Source organism: Chaetodon auriga, chromosome 23 (assembly GCF_051107435.1).
Source record: "Chaetodon auriga isolate fChaAug3 chromosome 23, fChaAug3.hap1, whole genome shotgun sequence".
Lineage (NCBI taxonomy): Eukaryota > Metazoa > Chordata > Actinopteri > Chaetodontiformes > Chaetodontidae > Chaetodon > Chaetodon auriga.
In genome coordinates this window covers 745,483-759,399 of record NC_135096.1, presented here as the reverse complement: position 1 = coordinate 759,399, position 13,917 = coordinate 745,483, and the positions used below count along the sequence as shown (strand labels likewise).

General features: G+C 44.5%; 2 protein-coding genes across 2 annotated transcripts in view; one reads left to right on the top strand and one right to left on the bottom strand.

Annotated features, from left to right (window-relative positions):
- LOC143315969 (uncharacterized) overlaps positions 1-13,917 on the bottom strand; it is an 84,807-nt gene that overhangs the window by 19,798 nt on the left and 51,092 nt on the right. The window lies entirely within an intron of this gene.
- LOC143316272 (uncharacterized) lies at positions 1,719-12,159 on the top strand. The gene is made up of 11 exons (XM_076724152.1): positions 1,719-1,815; positions 1,923-2,066; positions 2,759-2,941; positions 4,512-4,590; positions 4,749-4,985; positions 5,230-6,920; positions 7,006-7,179; positions 9,486-9,659; positions 10,098-10,271; positions 11,320-11,366; positions 11,535-12,159. The coding sequence occupies exons 1-11, from the start codon at positions 1,727-1,729 to the stop codon at positions 12,086-12,088; spliced, it is 3,546 nt and encodes a 1,181-aa protein (XP_076580267.1). The 5' UTR covers positions 1,719-1,726; the 3' UTR covers positions 12,089-12,159.

Genomic DNA, 13,917 nt, shown 5'->3' with positions numbered 1-13,917 from the left:
CAAGGAAACAGGCAGACTTGCAGTGGAGGATCCTCCATGGCATCGTGGCAGTGAACTCCTTCATCTCTGTGGTTAATGCTGCAGTAGAGGACAAATGTCCCTTTTGCAGCCACAGAGAGACGGTGTTTCACTGCTTCTCAGAGTGCACTCGTCTCAGGACTCTGTTTGTGCTGCTGGAGGCCTTTTTTAGTAGATGTGAAGAAGTTTTTACACAGCAGGTTTTTATCTTTGGTTTTAAGTACACTCGCCAACAAAAGAACAAATGTCAGTTACTGGACTTTGTCTGAGGACAGGCTAAGATGGCATTGTGTGTGAGCCAGAGGAGTACAGTGGAGGAAACCTTGAATGCTGATGTGGTTCCTGTTTGTGAGAATGGTGAAGTCCAGACTGCTGAGTTCAGCTTTTACAGAGCTGCTCAGGAACTGGACAGTTTCCCGGCAGTTTGGGGTTATGGGGGGACAGAGGAACAAATCATCTTTGATCAAGAGCTGATGTGACTCTAACACCTCTGGGAAGAAACATGTTGGTGTGAAACTCACGAATAAAGACTTAATACAGAGAACAAAAAGATTAATAAACTTAAATATCTCTCTCTCTCTCTCTCTCTCTCTCTCTCTCTCTCTCTCTCTCTCTCTCTGCTCCTTCCTGTTTGAACTATACTTTCACTTCTGCCTTCGGTGTGTCACAGTTTGTTTTCTCCTCTGAAGCTCCAGCTGAAGGTAAAGTAACTCGTTTCAGGTGTTTTTACTCAAGCTGTCGTTAGCTTAGCTTCAGCACAAATGGCATCGATCTGCAGCTCCGTCCATCATTTCTCCAAACTGAGTTTAATTGTGAACGCTGGACGAAGGAGCTGAAAGCAGCTCCGTTAAAAACATCGGCCATGTTGTGTGGATGTTTATGAGTGTAAACACTGGAATAAGCTCAGAAGCAGAGCGGGTTGATCCTCAATAGTTGATGTGGAGACAGCAGGAAGGAGCATTCAGAGGGCTGTGAGGAGCTGAAACCTTTTATTTCTCAATTCAGTCTGTAACTGTGTCACTTAATGAGCTGTCAGAGCTCTGAACTCTCCTCCAACAGCAACGAGTGTCACTTCTTTTTCTCACTTTGTGCTTCAATGTGATCAAGAATCAATAAAAGATTCCTCTTTTAATATGACCTGAGAGGGCTTGATTGAGACAGGCTTTTATTTTGAAAGGATCTCTCAGTGGTGGAAAGTAACTAGTTTACTCAAGTACTGTTATTAAGTACAGTCTGGAAGTACTTGTACTGTACTTGAATATTTCTGCTATCTTATATTTCTCCTGAGTAAATATTTGACTTTCTCCTTCACTTATCGATGATCGAGGATCATTCAGACGTAAAGAAACTTTCAGTCATGTTGAATTTACTGAATATTCCACAAACTGAAGCTTCCTGTCAGATTCAGTCAGTGTGTGTCAGTGGATGTCAACGGTCGTCCAGCCATCAAGTGTGTATTCACTTCACTGCGGCTTCATGGTGCCATTTAGTGGACTGATAGAAGTACAGCAACTCGCCCTCACACTGCTGTCTGACTGCATTCAGCTGACACTGATATGAAAGACGAGATAACAGCCAATCAGAGGAGGAGCAGCTGATATTTGGACAGGAGAAACCATGAAAGGATGATTTCAGCTGATGTGCACATGAATGATTTGTGCTTCCTCTCCAGATCAAAGTGTGTGTGAGCTGACGTGAGTTCAGCAGCATGAATCGGTGTGAGGACAGAGAGGAGGGAGTCCGTCCCTCTAAAACCAGTCTGTGTGGGGACGATGACGGCCAGACCGAAGCTCAGAGGTGAGACCAGGATCTCTGACTGTCCAGGACTCGTCTCCATGTCAGAGCACTTGAATCTCTCCACCATCATTATTCACACTCAAAGCTGTGTGTGTGTTGTGTTGAAGGCCAGAGCAGCAGGACCCACCAGCTTCACCTCGACCTGGACCTGGACCTCAACCTGGACCTGGACCCAGCTGTGTGTCCTTCAGGAGCGACCGGTCAATGGATTTCCCCATTTCTTTTAAACAGCAACATATCTCTGACGGACAGTAAGTTGTTCTCAGTATTAAACTCATGTTGGACAATTTGACCTGAAATGTCCATATGTCCTCGTCATGTTGTCCACTGCTGATGTTTGTTCTCATTAAATCCAGTCTGACCAGTTGTCCTTCTAATGTCCATGTTGTCCTTGAATGATGATGAAGGTTAGAGCTAGATTGGTGTTAAAGGACATTTGTCCAGTCTGTCCCTAAACAGCACTGACATGTCCACATGTGGACACTGAAAGCTGAGGATAATATGAGGCTTCAGCACAAATCCAGTGGGGACCTTCCAAAGTCTCTTTACCATCAAACTTCCTCTTTGAATGTTGGACTAAAATGCTTCAGCGACCATCGTCTCTAAATAACAGTCAGGATATTTGTGCTGAGTCTCGTGATGCAAACGTTAGAAAACAGACCAACAGAATCGGTGCTGATGGACTCCACAGTTTAGTTTGCTGTCTGTCAATCACAGTAAAATCTGTTCAGAAATAAGTCCATTGAGTCCTGCTTTGGTCCAAGATTTGATGGACAAATGAAGCGATGATCCACAGACTGAAATCATTCAGCTTCATGTTTGATTGAACTTTGGTGTGTTGATCCATTTCTTGTTGATAGCTGCTAGTTTCTCCAGCAGCTTCTGAGTCTGAAGAAGAAAAAGTCCATTTCCATCCCTGGTGGTCTTCCTCTGTGTCTGACAGGATCGATGGGAGACCAGCCTCTGCTGGACCTGGACCTGGACCTGGACCTGGACCTGGACCTGGACCTGAACCTCGACCTGGACCTGGACCTGGACCTGGACCCAGCTGTGTGTCCTTGAAGAGTGACTGGTCAATTGATCGTCTCATTGAGTTTAAAGTAGATCGACCGTCTGCTGCAAAGAGGTAAACTGTTAATAAAATTAAAATATCACAGATTCTTGTTTGAACTGTTATTTATCCAAAGAAGTTTTTTCAACCTGTTTGTTTATTTTCAGCATCGTTCTCCTTCTCATTCGTTTAGAAGAAGAATCAGGGGGAGACATTCCCCTTTATTATCACACAACATGCACATGCTGGACACTGCACACGAAGGTGAAATTTGTCTTCCGCATTTCATCCCGGTCGTCCTTCCTCCACGGCAGACCAGGAGCGGTGGGCTGCCATCCAAGCGGCGCCCGGGGACCCAATTTTGTCACCATTGGTCAGGTGGTGATCTTCTTGCATGTTTTTAGTGGGGGTATGTTTTACGGAGGATACCCCAGGTGAACACGGGGAGAACATGCAAACTCCACACAGAAAGGCCCTTTTTTTCCTCGAGCAGCAGGCACCGAAGGCATGGTGGAGGACACATCCCGGTGCCCGCAGCGAGAATCGAACCCGGGACCTTCTTGCTGTGAGGCGACAGTGTTGCCACCGTGCCACCGTGCCACGGTATCCTCACATGTGGAAGCTGCCCAGTATAACTACTATAACCAGTCAACTCTTGACTCCAGTTGAACATTTCCTCCACACACATCTTCTGACTGATGACTGCATGAGTATAAAACTATGACTTGGTTGAGGCTAACAGATGCTAACGAAGGCTAACACTGATTCCACTGAGTTCCTCCATCAAATCAACATGTTGTGGTTTTCAGTCATGTGACAACACAAACACAAACATGTCAGTGATAACAGCTGGACTGAGATCAGCTGCTGTGAAACACAGAATGAAGCAACACAGAGAGTCTGAGGAAACACACAGTCTATTTGTGATTGATGGTGCTGACGACAACACTGACGGCGGCATCAAGGCGCCTCACATCAGGCTGGAGTTGTGCCTCTGTGAAGACGTCTGATGCAGAGAAGGGTGTTATGGGTAACTAAAGGATGCGGGAGCTCAGAGAGGAGACAAAGCTCAAATATGTGTTGTGTGTCAAACAAGTAGACAAGAACAAATACATGTTGTCCAAGAATAAAAGAAAGAGCCAGAACAACTTCTATGAGCAACAGCTGCACCTGTTTCCTTCATGTAGTCCAGAGAAGAACGTTCCAGCTTTCATTTGAAACACAGCTGGATGTGAAATCACCCTCAGCTTTGCTTTGATCTAGTATTCTCTGCTTCTCTCTTTGCTTTTCTCATGTTTCACTCACTTTATTGTGAGTCATTGCCAATTTGTGCTGGACAGGTAGCATCCAGTTAGCTTGTGTGAGCTGTGTGATGCTGTCCACAGTATTATAGGGGCCAATGAGAACTGGAGGGACTCAACCAGACAAGCTGGTCAACCAACACAGTAAAGTGGAAGCTGCACAGAAATGCAGACTGGACTGTTGATTCACGGTGGGATCAGCAGTACGAGCAACACTTTAATGTCAGTGGAAACCATCTGATTCAATGTTGGAATCAACACTTCAGCTCAAAGGACCTTCAGCTGGTGTTTGTCTCTGTGTGGACGGACATGATGTGAGCTAATTCTTCATGATTCCTCCACAGAGTCCACCAGGAGAGCTCAGAGGTTCCCAGTGGTCAGTCTGCCCAGCAGCATCAAACTCACCTGGACTCCATATTTATGGTCTGTACATGTACAACAGCTGCTTTCAAATCTATTCTGTTCACAATAGTCTCCACGCTGCACTTTTTAAACCAGTGGACCGTCAGTCTGTCCAACATGGATCTGATGTTTGCTTCCATGATTTCACTTTGTGTCATTCATATAATCTTCTGTTCCAGCTGCTGGAGGAGACCATTGTCTCTTTTGTGAGGAACGAGCTGAAGAAGATCAAGACCATTCTGAGTTCAGATGACCCAGAATGCTTAGAGAGTCAGGGGGAGGATGACGATGACGATGCAGAGCAGAGGAGGAGCAGCAGAGAGGCATTTCTGAATATCACACAGCACTTCCTGAGGAGAATGGAGGAGGAGGAGCTGGCTGAGCGTCTGCAGAGCAGTAAGAGGATTTCTCTAAAGGTTTAACTGCTGGATCAGTGGAACATTCACTGATGTCTCAACAGATGGACCAAAATATGTTCAGACAAGGACATTGAATTCTCATCTGAACTTTATCAATCACTTATTGATTTATTTGTTGTGTCTTCATTCAGAACTTTTTGCTCCAGTTTGTCGGCGTCAACTTAAATCTAACCTGAAGGAGAAGTTCCAGTGTGTGTTTGAGGGGATCGCTAAAGCAGGAAAGCGGACCCTCCTGAATCAGATCTACACAGAGCTCTTCATCACAGAGGGAGGGACTGGACAGGTCATTGATGAACATGAGGTCAGACAGATTGAAACAGCATCCAGGAAACCACATGGACCAGAAACCACAATCAGACAAGAAGACATCTTTAAACCACCTGGACGAGATGAACCAATCAGAACAGTGATGACAAAGGGAGTGGCTGGCATTGGGAAGACGGTCTTAACACAGAAGTTCACTCTGGACTGGGCTGAAGACAAAGCCCACCAGGACATACAGTTCATGTTTCCGTTCACTTTCAGAGAGCTGAATGTGCTTAGAGAGAAAAAGTTCAGCTTGGTGGAACTTGTTCATCACTTCTTTCCTGAAACCAAAGAAGCAGGAATCTGCAGGTTTGAAGAGTTCAGGGTTTTGTTCATCTTTGACGGTCTGGATGAGTGTCGACTTCCTCTGGACTTCCACAACGATGAGATCCTGACTGATGTTACGGAGTCCACCTCAGTGGATGTGCTGCTGACAAACCTCATCAGGAGGAAACTGCTTCCCTCTGCTCGCCTCTGGATAACCACACGACCTGCAGCAGCCAATCAGATCCCTCCTGAGTGTGTTGACATGGTGACAGAGATCAGAGGGTTCACTGATGAACAGAAGGAGGAGTACTTCAGGAAGAGGTTCAGAGACAAGGAGCAGACCAACAGAATCATCTTCCACGTGAAGACATCACGAAGCCTCCACATCATGTGCCACATCCCGGTCTTCTGCTGGATCACTGCTACAGTTCTGGAGGATGTGATGAAGACCAGAGAGGAAGGAGAGCTGCCCAAGACCCTGACTGAGATGTACATCCACTTCCTGGTGGTTCAGTCCAAAGTGAAGAACATGAAGTATGATGGAGGAGCTGAGTCAGATCCACAGTGGACTCCAGAGACCAGGGAGATGATTGAGATCCTGGGAAAACTGGCTTTTGAGCAGCTGCAGAAAGGAAACCTGATCTTCTATGAATCAGACCTGACAGAGTGTGGCATCGATATCAGAGCAGCCTCAGTGCACTCAGGAGTGTTCACACAGATCTTCAAAGAGGAGAGAGGACTGTACCAGGACAAGGTGTTTTGCTTCATCCATCTGAGTGTTCAGGAGTTTCTGGCTGCTCTTCACGTCCATCTTACCTTCATCAAATCTCGAGTCAATCTGCTGTCAGAAGAACAAAGAACCTTGAAGAAATCTAAATCCAGAAGAGTCACATCTGCAGAGACACATCTCCACCAGAGTGCAGTGGACAAGGCCTTACAGAGTCCAAATGGACACCTGGACTTGTTCCTCCGATTCCTCCTGGGTCTGTCACTGCAGACCAATCAGACTCTCCTACGAGGCCTGCTGACACAGACAGGAAGTGGCTCAGAAACCAATCAGGTAACAGTCAAGTACATCAAGAAGAAGATTGGAGAGACACCTTCTGCAGAGCGAAGCATCAATCTGTTCCACTGTCTGAATGAACTGAATGATTGTTCTCTGGTGGATCAGATCCAACAGTCCTTGAGTTCAGGAAGACTCTCCACAGATAAACTGTCTCCTGCTCAGTGGTCAGCTCTGGTCTTCATCTTACTGTCATCAGAAAAACATCTGGATGTGTTTGACCTGAAGAAATTCTCTGCTTCAGAGGAGGCTCTTCAGAGGCTGCTGCCAGTGGTCAAAGCCTCCAAGAAAGTTCTGTAAGTACAGAGATAGTGAAGTTTCTTCATCAATAAATACTCTGATATCTAACTTACTGTTTACTTCATTCCTGTGTCTCTTCAGACTGAGTGGCTGTAACCTCTCAGAGAGAAGCTGTGAAGTTCTGTCCTCAGTCCTCAGATCACAGTCCTCCAGTCTGAGAGAGCTGGACCTGAGTGACAACAACCTGCAGGATTCAGGAGTGAAGCTGCTGTCTGCTGCACTGGAGAGTCCACACTGTGCACTGGAAACTCTCAGGTCAGATCAAGTTACTGTTTGTATTGACAGATTTAAGTTTGTTCTGTACATTTAGAGATTCGTTTAGTTTAAACAGTCTCTCTCATGTCAGGATTTGAATCTTTCAGTCTGTTTTGTTTATTTTCAGATCTCTGACAGATTGATGATTTTGAGTTTGTGAAATGATGATCAGAAATAATTTCCCAGTCTGCAGTTGTAGATCATCTTTTCTGTGCATGTCAGAAAAATGTGTGCATGCGTCTGAATGATGTGCATTAAGAAAATAATCTCTCAAATTCAAATTTGCAGATGTGTCATAAAGTTTTGTCGCTATAGAAAGAATTTGCATACCTGTAATCAGGGTTCTAAATTAACACCCGCCAACCCGCCAAATGCGGGTTAAAATTCATATTGGCGGGTGTAAATAAAAACTTACAAGCCAATTTGGCCGGTAATGCATTAGGCAATCATGTCAGTCAGAGCCGCTCTACAGTTCTCGGTCATTTGTCCCCCTGACAGTCCGTCCTACATTTCCCATGAACACTGTCGTAATGCTACGTGATGACGTACAAGACGCCCATTGGCTGTGCGCAGGCACACTACAGTCTGTAGTGCAACCGGCGCGAGAAACCACGGAAACGCAAACACAAAGAAGAAGAAGAAGAATGAACGGCGGCGTATGAACTGTAAAAAAGGAGACTGAGCTAGCTAAAAGTAAAAAGTAAAGTTAAACTAAATGCGTGGTTGGGACAGACGTCTGGGGGCGAGAAGAGGAAGGAGGCAGGGGATGAGAATGTCGATAAAGCGTGCGAAACGAAGAACAGAAAGTTTAACGCTAAATGGCTGACAGGTCGTGAATGGCTTGTGTTTGATCACGAAAATGCCGTCATGTTTTGTAAGGACTGCCGCATGTACACGAAAGAAAAAAACAAGACGAATAATTTTGTGGTGGGGACTAATACTTTTAAAGTCGAGGCAGTAAAGGACCATGAGAGTGCCCGAAGTCATCAGGAAAGCCTAAGGAGTCTGCAATACTGACTGCTGCACTATTTGTGTTTTCTAGTTGTACATACATAATTCAATTTATTACCAATGCAATTTTTTGCAAGTGTTTAAGTCATGGCTGTTACTTATATATATTTCTTATTAAAGAAGGAAAGCAGAAACACTTTAAGTTGAAAGGAAAAATACATTTTATTAGGAATGTAATGATACTAAATACTTACTGGAAAAATGTCTTCTATAAAATAATTAATCTGACAGCATTTTTTGTTTGTATAAATTAAATGTTTGCACTTTCTGTGTATATTTTGTTTCATGTGTTGTACTTTCTGTGCATTTTTCATGCCAACAATGTAAATAAAATGATCAAATGTATTCAGTGGCACTCATAATCTCTTATTTTCACCGGGAAAAAATTTGGCTAGTGGAAATTCTGATTGGCTGGTAACTTTAGAAGGTCACCAGCCACATTGGCTGGTGATCAAAAAAGTTAATTTAGAACCCTGCCTGTAATTAAAATCTGTGCAGGAATCTTTTCTACAGTGAGGTTTCACAAAGTGCAGCATGGGTCATTAAACCTGATGAATTTCCGATTGATCAGAGTGCTGAGTCATGGGAAACATGAATTCTGAATGACTGTGAGTCAGCAGTTTGAGTCAAACACAGAGGCTGTCTTTCAGCTCAGTGGGATGAAGGACAAAACAAATTGGACCAAGCCAGGCTTCCTTTGTGTGAGCTGCCTCAACTAAACATGAACTCCAGGCAGAGATAACGGCATCACGACGGTGGTTATCAGCTTCCTTTGTTAACTCAGGTTTCCTTCATCAGGCTCTGTGCACGTTCCCATAAAAAGAGATGTTTGCTCCATCATTTGACTCTTTGTCACCACAAGAAGGACCAATCATGTCCCCCCTCCTTCAGTCCAGAGGAACAGGTTGTTATAATGGAGAGCTTTGGAGAATGTAAAAAATAAAAGAGGAAAATCAAGACTGTTGCTGCACATAAGACGAGAGAGGAATGCTGGCAGAAAACTGCTGACCCTTTAAATCATTCAGTTCATATATTTGTTTCAGCACTCAGTCACTCTCAGAGCCTCCTGTTTATTTCTAACTGCACATTCCAGAGTCTGAAACTTTAAACTTCATCCAGCAGGTTTAAACATGAGACTCAAGAACTGGATTCAGGTCTGACACTGTCCCCTCATGAAGGACGACAACAAATCAACATCTACAACATGTTTATGATGGAACAGCAACAATTTGAACACATGCTGAGAAGAGACTCAACATTTTAAAATAAATGTTCTTTTTCTTCTTCTTCTTCAGACTGAGTGGCTGTAACCTCTCAGAGAGAAGCTGTAAAGTTCTGTCCTCAGTCCTCAGATCCCAGTCCTCCAGTCTGAGAGAGCTGGACCTGAGTAACAACAACCTGCAGGATTCAGGAGTGAAGCTGCTGTCTGCTGGACTGGAGAGTCCACACTGTGCACTGGAAACTCTCAGGTCAGATCAAGTTACTGTTTGTTGTAAAAGCGTTGACGTCTGTCTTTAACCTCAGAAGTCCACACGTTTGACACATACATATATTGATTTGCAGATTTTTTCTCTCAATGTTCCTTTTATTAATGAAGTCTGGCTGAGATGGAAATCCTCATTTCTGTTTTGTTGTCATGTGACTTTGATTAGTGGACATCACTTTATTCCTGATTCAGTCATGATTAATTACCACAAAGGTGTCACTGAGGACCTCAGGAAGTGAAGTGTCAAGTGTGAAGTCGTTGACCTGAAACACAGAAACTGTTGAGAATTATTATTTGTTGTAAATCCTCCCACGTGATGCTGCTCAGCCTATCAGATCTCTACGTTTTGAGAGCAATGATTTGACGGACACAGCAGGACCCTCAGATGATCTTCCATGTGTGTTGCTCTGTGTGTTTGCAGGCTGTCAGGCTGTCTGATCACAGAGGAAGGCTGTGCTTCTCTGGCCTCAGCTCTGAGACCCAACCCCTCCCATCTGAGAGAGCTGGACCTGAGCTACAATCATCCAGGAGACTCAGGAGTGAAGCTGCTGTCTGCTGGACTGGAGGATCCTCACTGCAGACTGGACACGCTCAGGTATGAAGAGGCTGCTGCAGCCACAGTCAGTCAGTGTGAAAGAGGAGGAAGAGCTGGAAACATGTTGTCTGTCTTTTTGGTTGATGGTGGATGTGAGTGAGACATGAACAATCACACATGTAGGAAACCTTTGTCCTTTGATCACAACATAAACACTGGTTGAACATGAAAAGGACATATTCGTGTTGGAGGTCTCAAGGAGAACAGGAACCTACATGATAATGACCTGTTGGTCATAATTGATGCAGTTTGAACAGATCTCTGCATGGAAAAAGAACTGTCTGTCAGTTTGACAAATGTCCTTTTTGTCCTCAAAAGACATATAAACAAGCTTCCAATAAGTCCAAAACAGTTCTATTTAGTTCAAACTGCTGGAACCTGACAACCACAGAACAGAGCAGGACTTTTGAGATGCTTCATTCAAGTGTTTTTCTCAAAATGTTGGACTGTTCCTTCATCAGTGGAGAACAATTGGACTGAACATGGTCTTCACAGCAAACATGGCTTGTAGATATTTCCATGTGCAGACATCAAGTGGCTCTTCTTGTTCTGGTGAACTTCAGGAAGTTTGACATGAAAAGATTTCCACACAACAGAGTCATGATGACTTGTCTCAGATACTGAATTTATTGACAGTATTCAGACTTCTGATGAACACATGAAGCATGGTCACATATGGGACATGACGAGGAGAACCGTGTCCAATAATCAATGATTAAAGCTCTGTTGGTTTGTTCAGTGAGGACAAAGTCAGACTGATTATTAATCATCACAGGTGGGAGAGCGAGAGAGCGATCAATGAGTGAAGCAGCTTAGAACAGAAGTCAGCAATAGATTGAAATGAGGAAATGAGATGATGAAGGCAGATCTAATGGTGAGAGAGAATCAGTGTCGCTGTCAGTGTCTGAGCAGAGCTGAAGAGGTTTAGGGGCAGCAGGGAGAAGCAGGCCGGATCAACATGTTGTGTTTGTGCGTATGAGAGTGATGTAACGTCCATGTTTGCATGCTGAAAGAGGAGGTGCTGCTCTGACCCCCCTCCTCCTTTCAGGGTGGAGCCTGCTGGAGTCCGATGGTTGAGACCAAGTCTGAGGAAGTGTAAGTGTGTCTTTAGTTTGACTGATGAAAACAAAGCAGAGCACATTCAGCCATCTTCAAACTGTGACATCACTCATTCACATCTCTGATGTCATCATCAAACTGTCCATCAATCAACAGATGATGGATCAATAACTGCAGCTGTTTTCTTCTTCTTCTCTCCATCAGATTCCTGTGAACTCAAACTGGACACAAACACAGTGAACAGAAACATCAAACTGTCTGACAACAACAGGACGATGACACATGTGGAGGAGGATCAGTCATATCCTGATCATCCAGACAGGTTTGACCAGTGGCCTCAGCTGCTGTGTGGAACTGGTCTGACTGGTCGCTGTTACTGGGAGGTCGAGTGTAGAGGCAGGGTTCATGTATCAGTGAGTTACAGAAGAATCCGAAGGAAAGGAGATAGTGAAGAGTGTGTGTTTGGAGAGAATGATCAGTCCTGGAGACTGTGCTGCTCTGGTGGTCATTACTCTGTCCGTCACAATAACAGAACAATGTCCTACTCCTCCTCCTCCTCCTCCTCCTCCTCCTCCATCATCTCTCACAGAGTAGGAGTGTATGTGGACTGTCCTGCTGGCACTCTGTCCTTCTACAGAGCCTCCTCTGAATCACTGATCCACCTCCACACCTTCAACACCACATTCACTGAACCTCTTTATCCTGGCTTTGGGTTCTGGTTCTGGTTTGGTTCCTCAGTGTCTCTGTGTCCTCTGTAGGAGGGAGAGTCTCCTCCTGTTAGAGAAACACTGCTGAACAGATCAGTTGAGTCTGTGCAGGATCTCAGTCACATCAGTCTTTCAGGTTATTGGAATAAATTGATCAATGAACTTTGTTGAAAATGATTGAAAAGATTCCTCATTTACTTTGTAAACTTCTTCCACTTCCAGTCCTTTAAAGATGGAAGCTGTGATCATTAAACTGTGGAAACACTGTTGACTTGAACCTTCAGCTGTGCGTTGATTTCAATTCTGGATCTTGTTCCAATCAAAGCTGAATGTTGCTGTGAGTGTTTGTTGTGTCTCTCAGATCAGGACTAGAGGTCCACCGATATGTTTTTTTCAGGGCTGGTACAGATTATTAGAAATCAAGGAGACCGATAACCGTTAAAATATCAGATATCACCCTGATTGTTTCACTTCATGTTGTGTTTTTATGGTTCATTTTACTCAAAAACATCGAGCTGAACCAAGAATCAAGTGAGCACAGACTAATTCCTGATGGCGATAAGACTTGAACTGTTTGTTGACGTATTAAACTTCAAACTTCAAACTTTATTTATTTATATGGCACTTTTCATACTTAAAAAGCAACACAAAGTGCCTCACAGAGGCTAAAAACAACAGAGAAGAAAATCCAGCCCTCCTGCCCCCATAACTACATACAGAAACACACACACAGACACACACGCACACGCACCCATACGGATAAGATTAGTAGTAAGCCACCTTTGGGGGCCATCCACACTGAGAGGGCCCCTGGCTCATGACCGGGGGGCGCCGCCCGAGACCACCCCGACCCAGGCAGACAGAAGGCCCCACACCAAGGTGCGGAGGCCTCCAGCCATCCAGGCCAGGGCCGTCCCCTCAGCAGCGCCCCCATCAGTAGGCCAGAAGCAGTTCCCAGTGAGGGGGGCCCCCATGAGGAAACGCTTGACCTAAAAACCAAGGACTCCCATGAGGAAACACTGGAGCTAAAACCAAGGGACTAAGGCATAAACAAAAAATTAAATAAAATGAGTAAATGAAATAAATAGCAATTAAACATGTCGTTAAAACATGCAACTAAAATAACAAAGATAGACATGCTAAGAAGCGTGATTAAAGGAATAAGATAAATCAAACAAATCAATTGAAAGCCTGATTAAACAGGTGGGTCTTGAGCCTCTTTTTAAAAACATCAACAGTCTCTGCGGAACTGAGGCTCTCCAGCAGGCTGTTCTACAATCGGGGTCCATCATAACTAAAGGCCGCCTCCCCGTGTGTTTTAGTTCTTACTTTTGGAATGGTTAAGAGGCCAGTACCGGAGGACCTCAGGGTCCGCGAGGGTTGGTAGGGTAAAAGTAGGTCAGATAAATAAGAAGGAGCAAGACCGTTAAGACATTTAAAAACTAATAAAAGAACCTTACAATCTATCCTGAAATGCACGGGGAGCCAATGCAGCGATTTTAAAACTGGCGTAATGTGCTCCCGCCCTCTGGTCCTCGTCAGCACTCGTGCGGCTGAATTCTGTAGCAATTGAAGGTTGGAGATACTCTTTTTAGGAAGACCAGAGACATGAGGAAGGAGACAGCAACCTTCAAAATCCAAGACAAGTGACCACAGCGAGAGCAGCACAGGTTTCCCTCAACACCAGAGACAACCTGAGGGACGTGGACCTCGTTAGCAGACGTCCACTTCATTCAAACAACTTTATTACCACCAACAAGTCTTCAGTTTGACCAGCAGAGGTTTTGGTGTCTGATAACATGTCGTGATACTGTTTGTGACTCAAACTTTGATTTGGAGTCAAGTTTCATCTTCGAAAGCAGAAAAACAGGTTTGGAAAT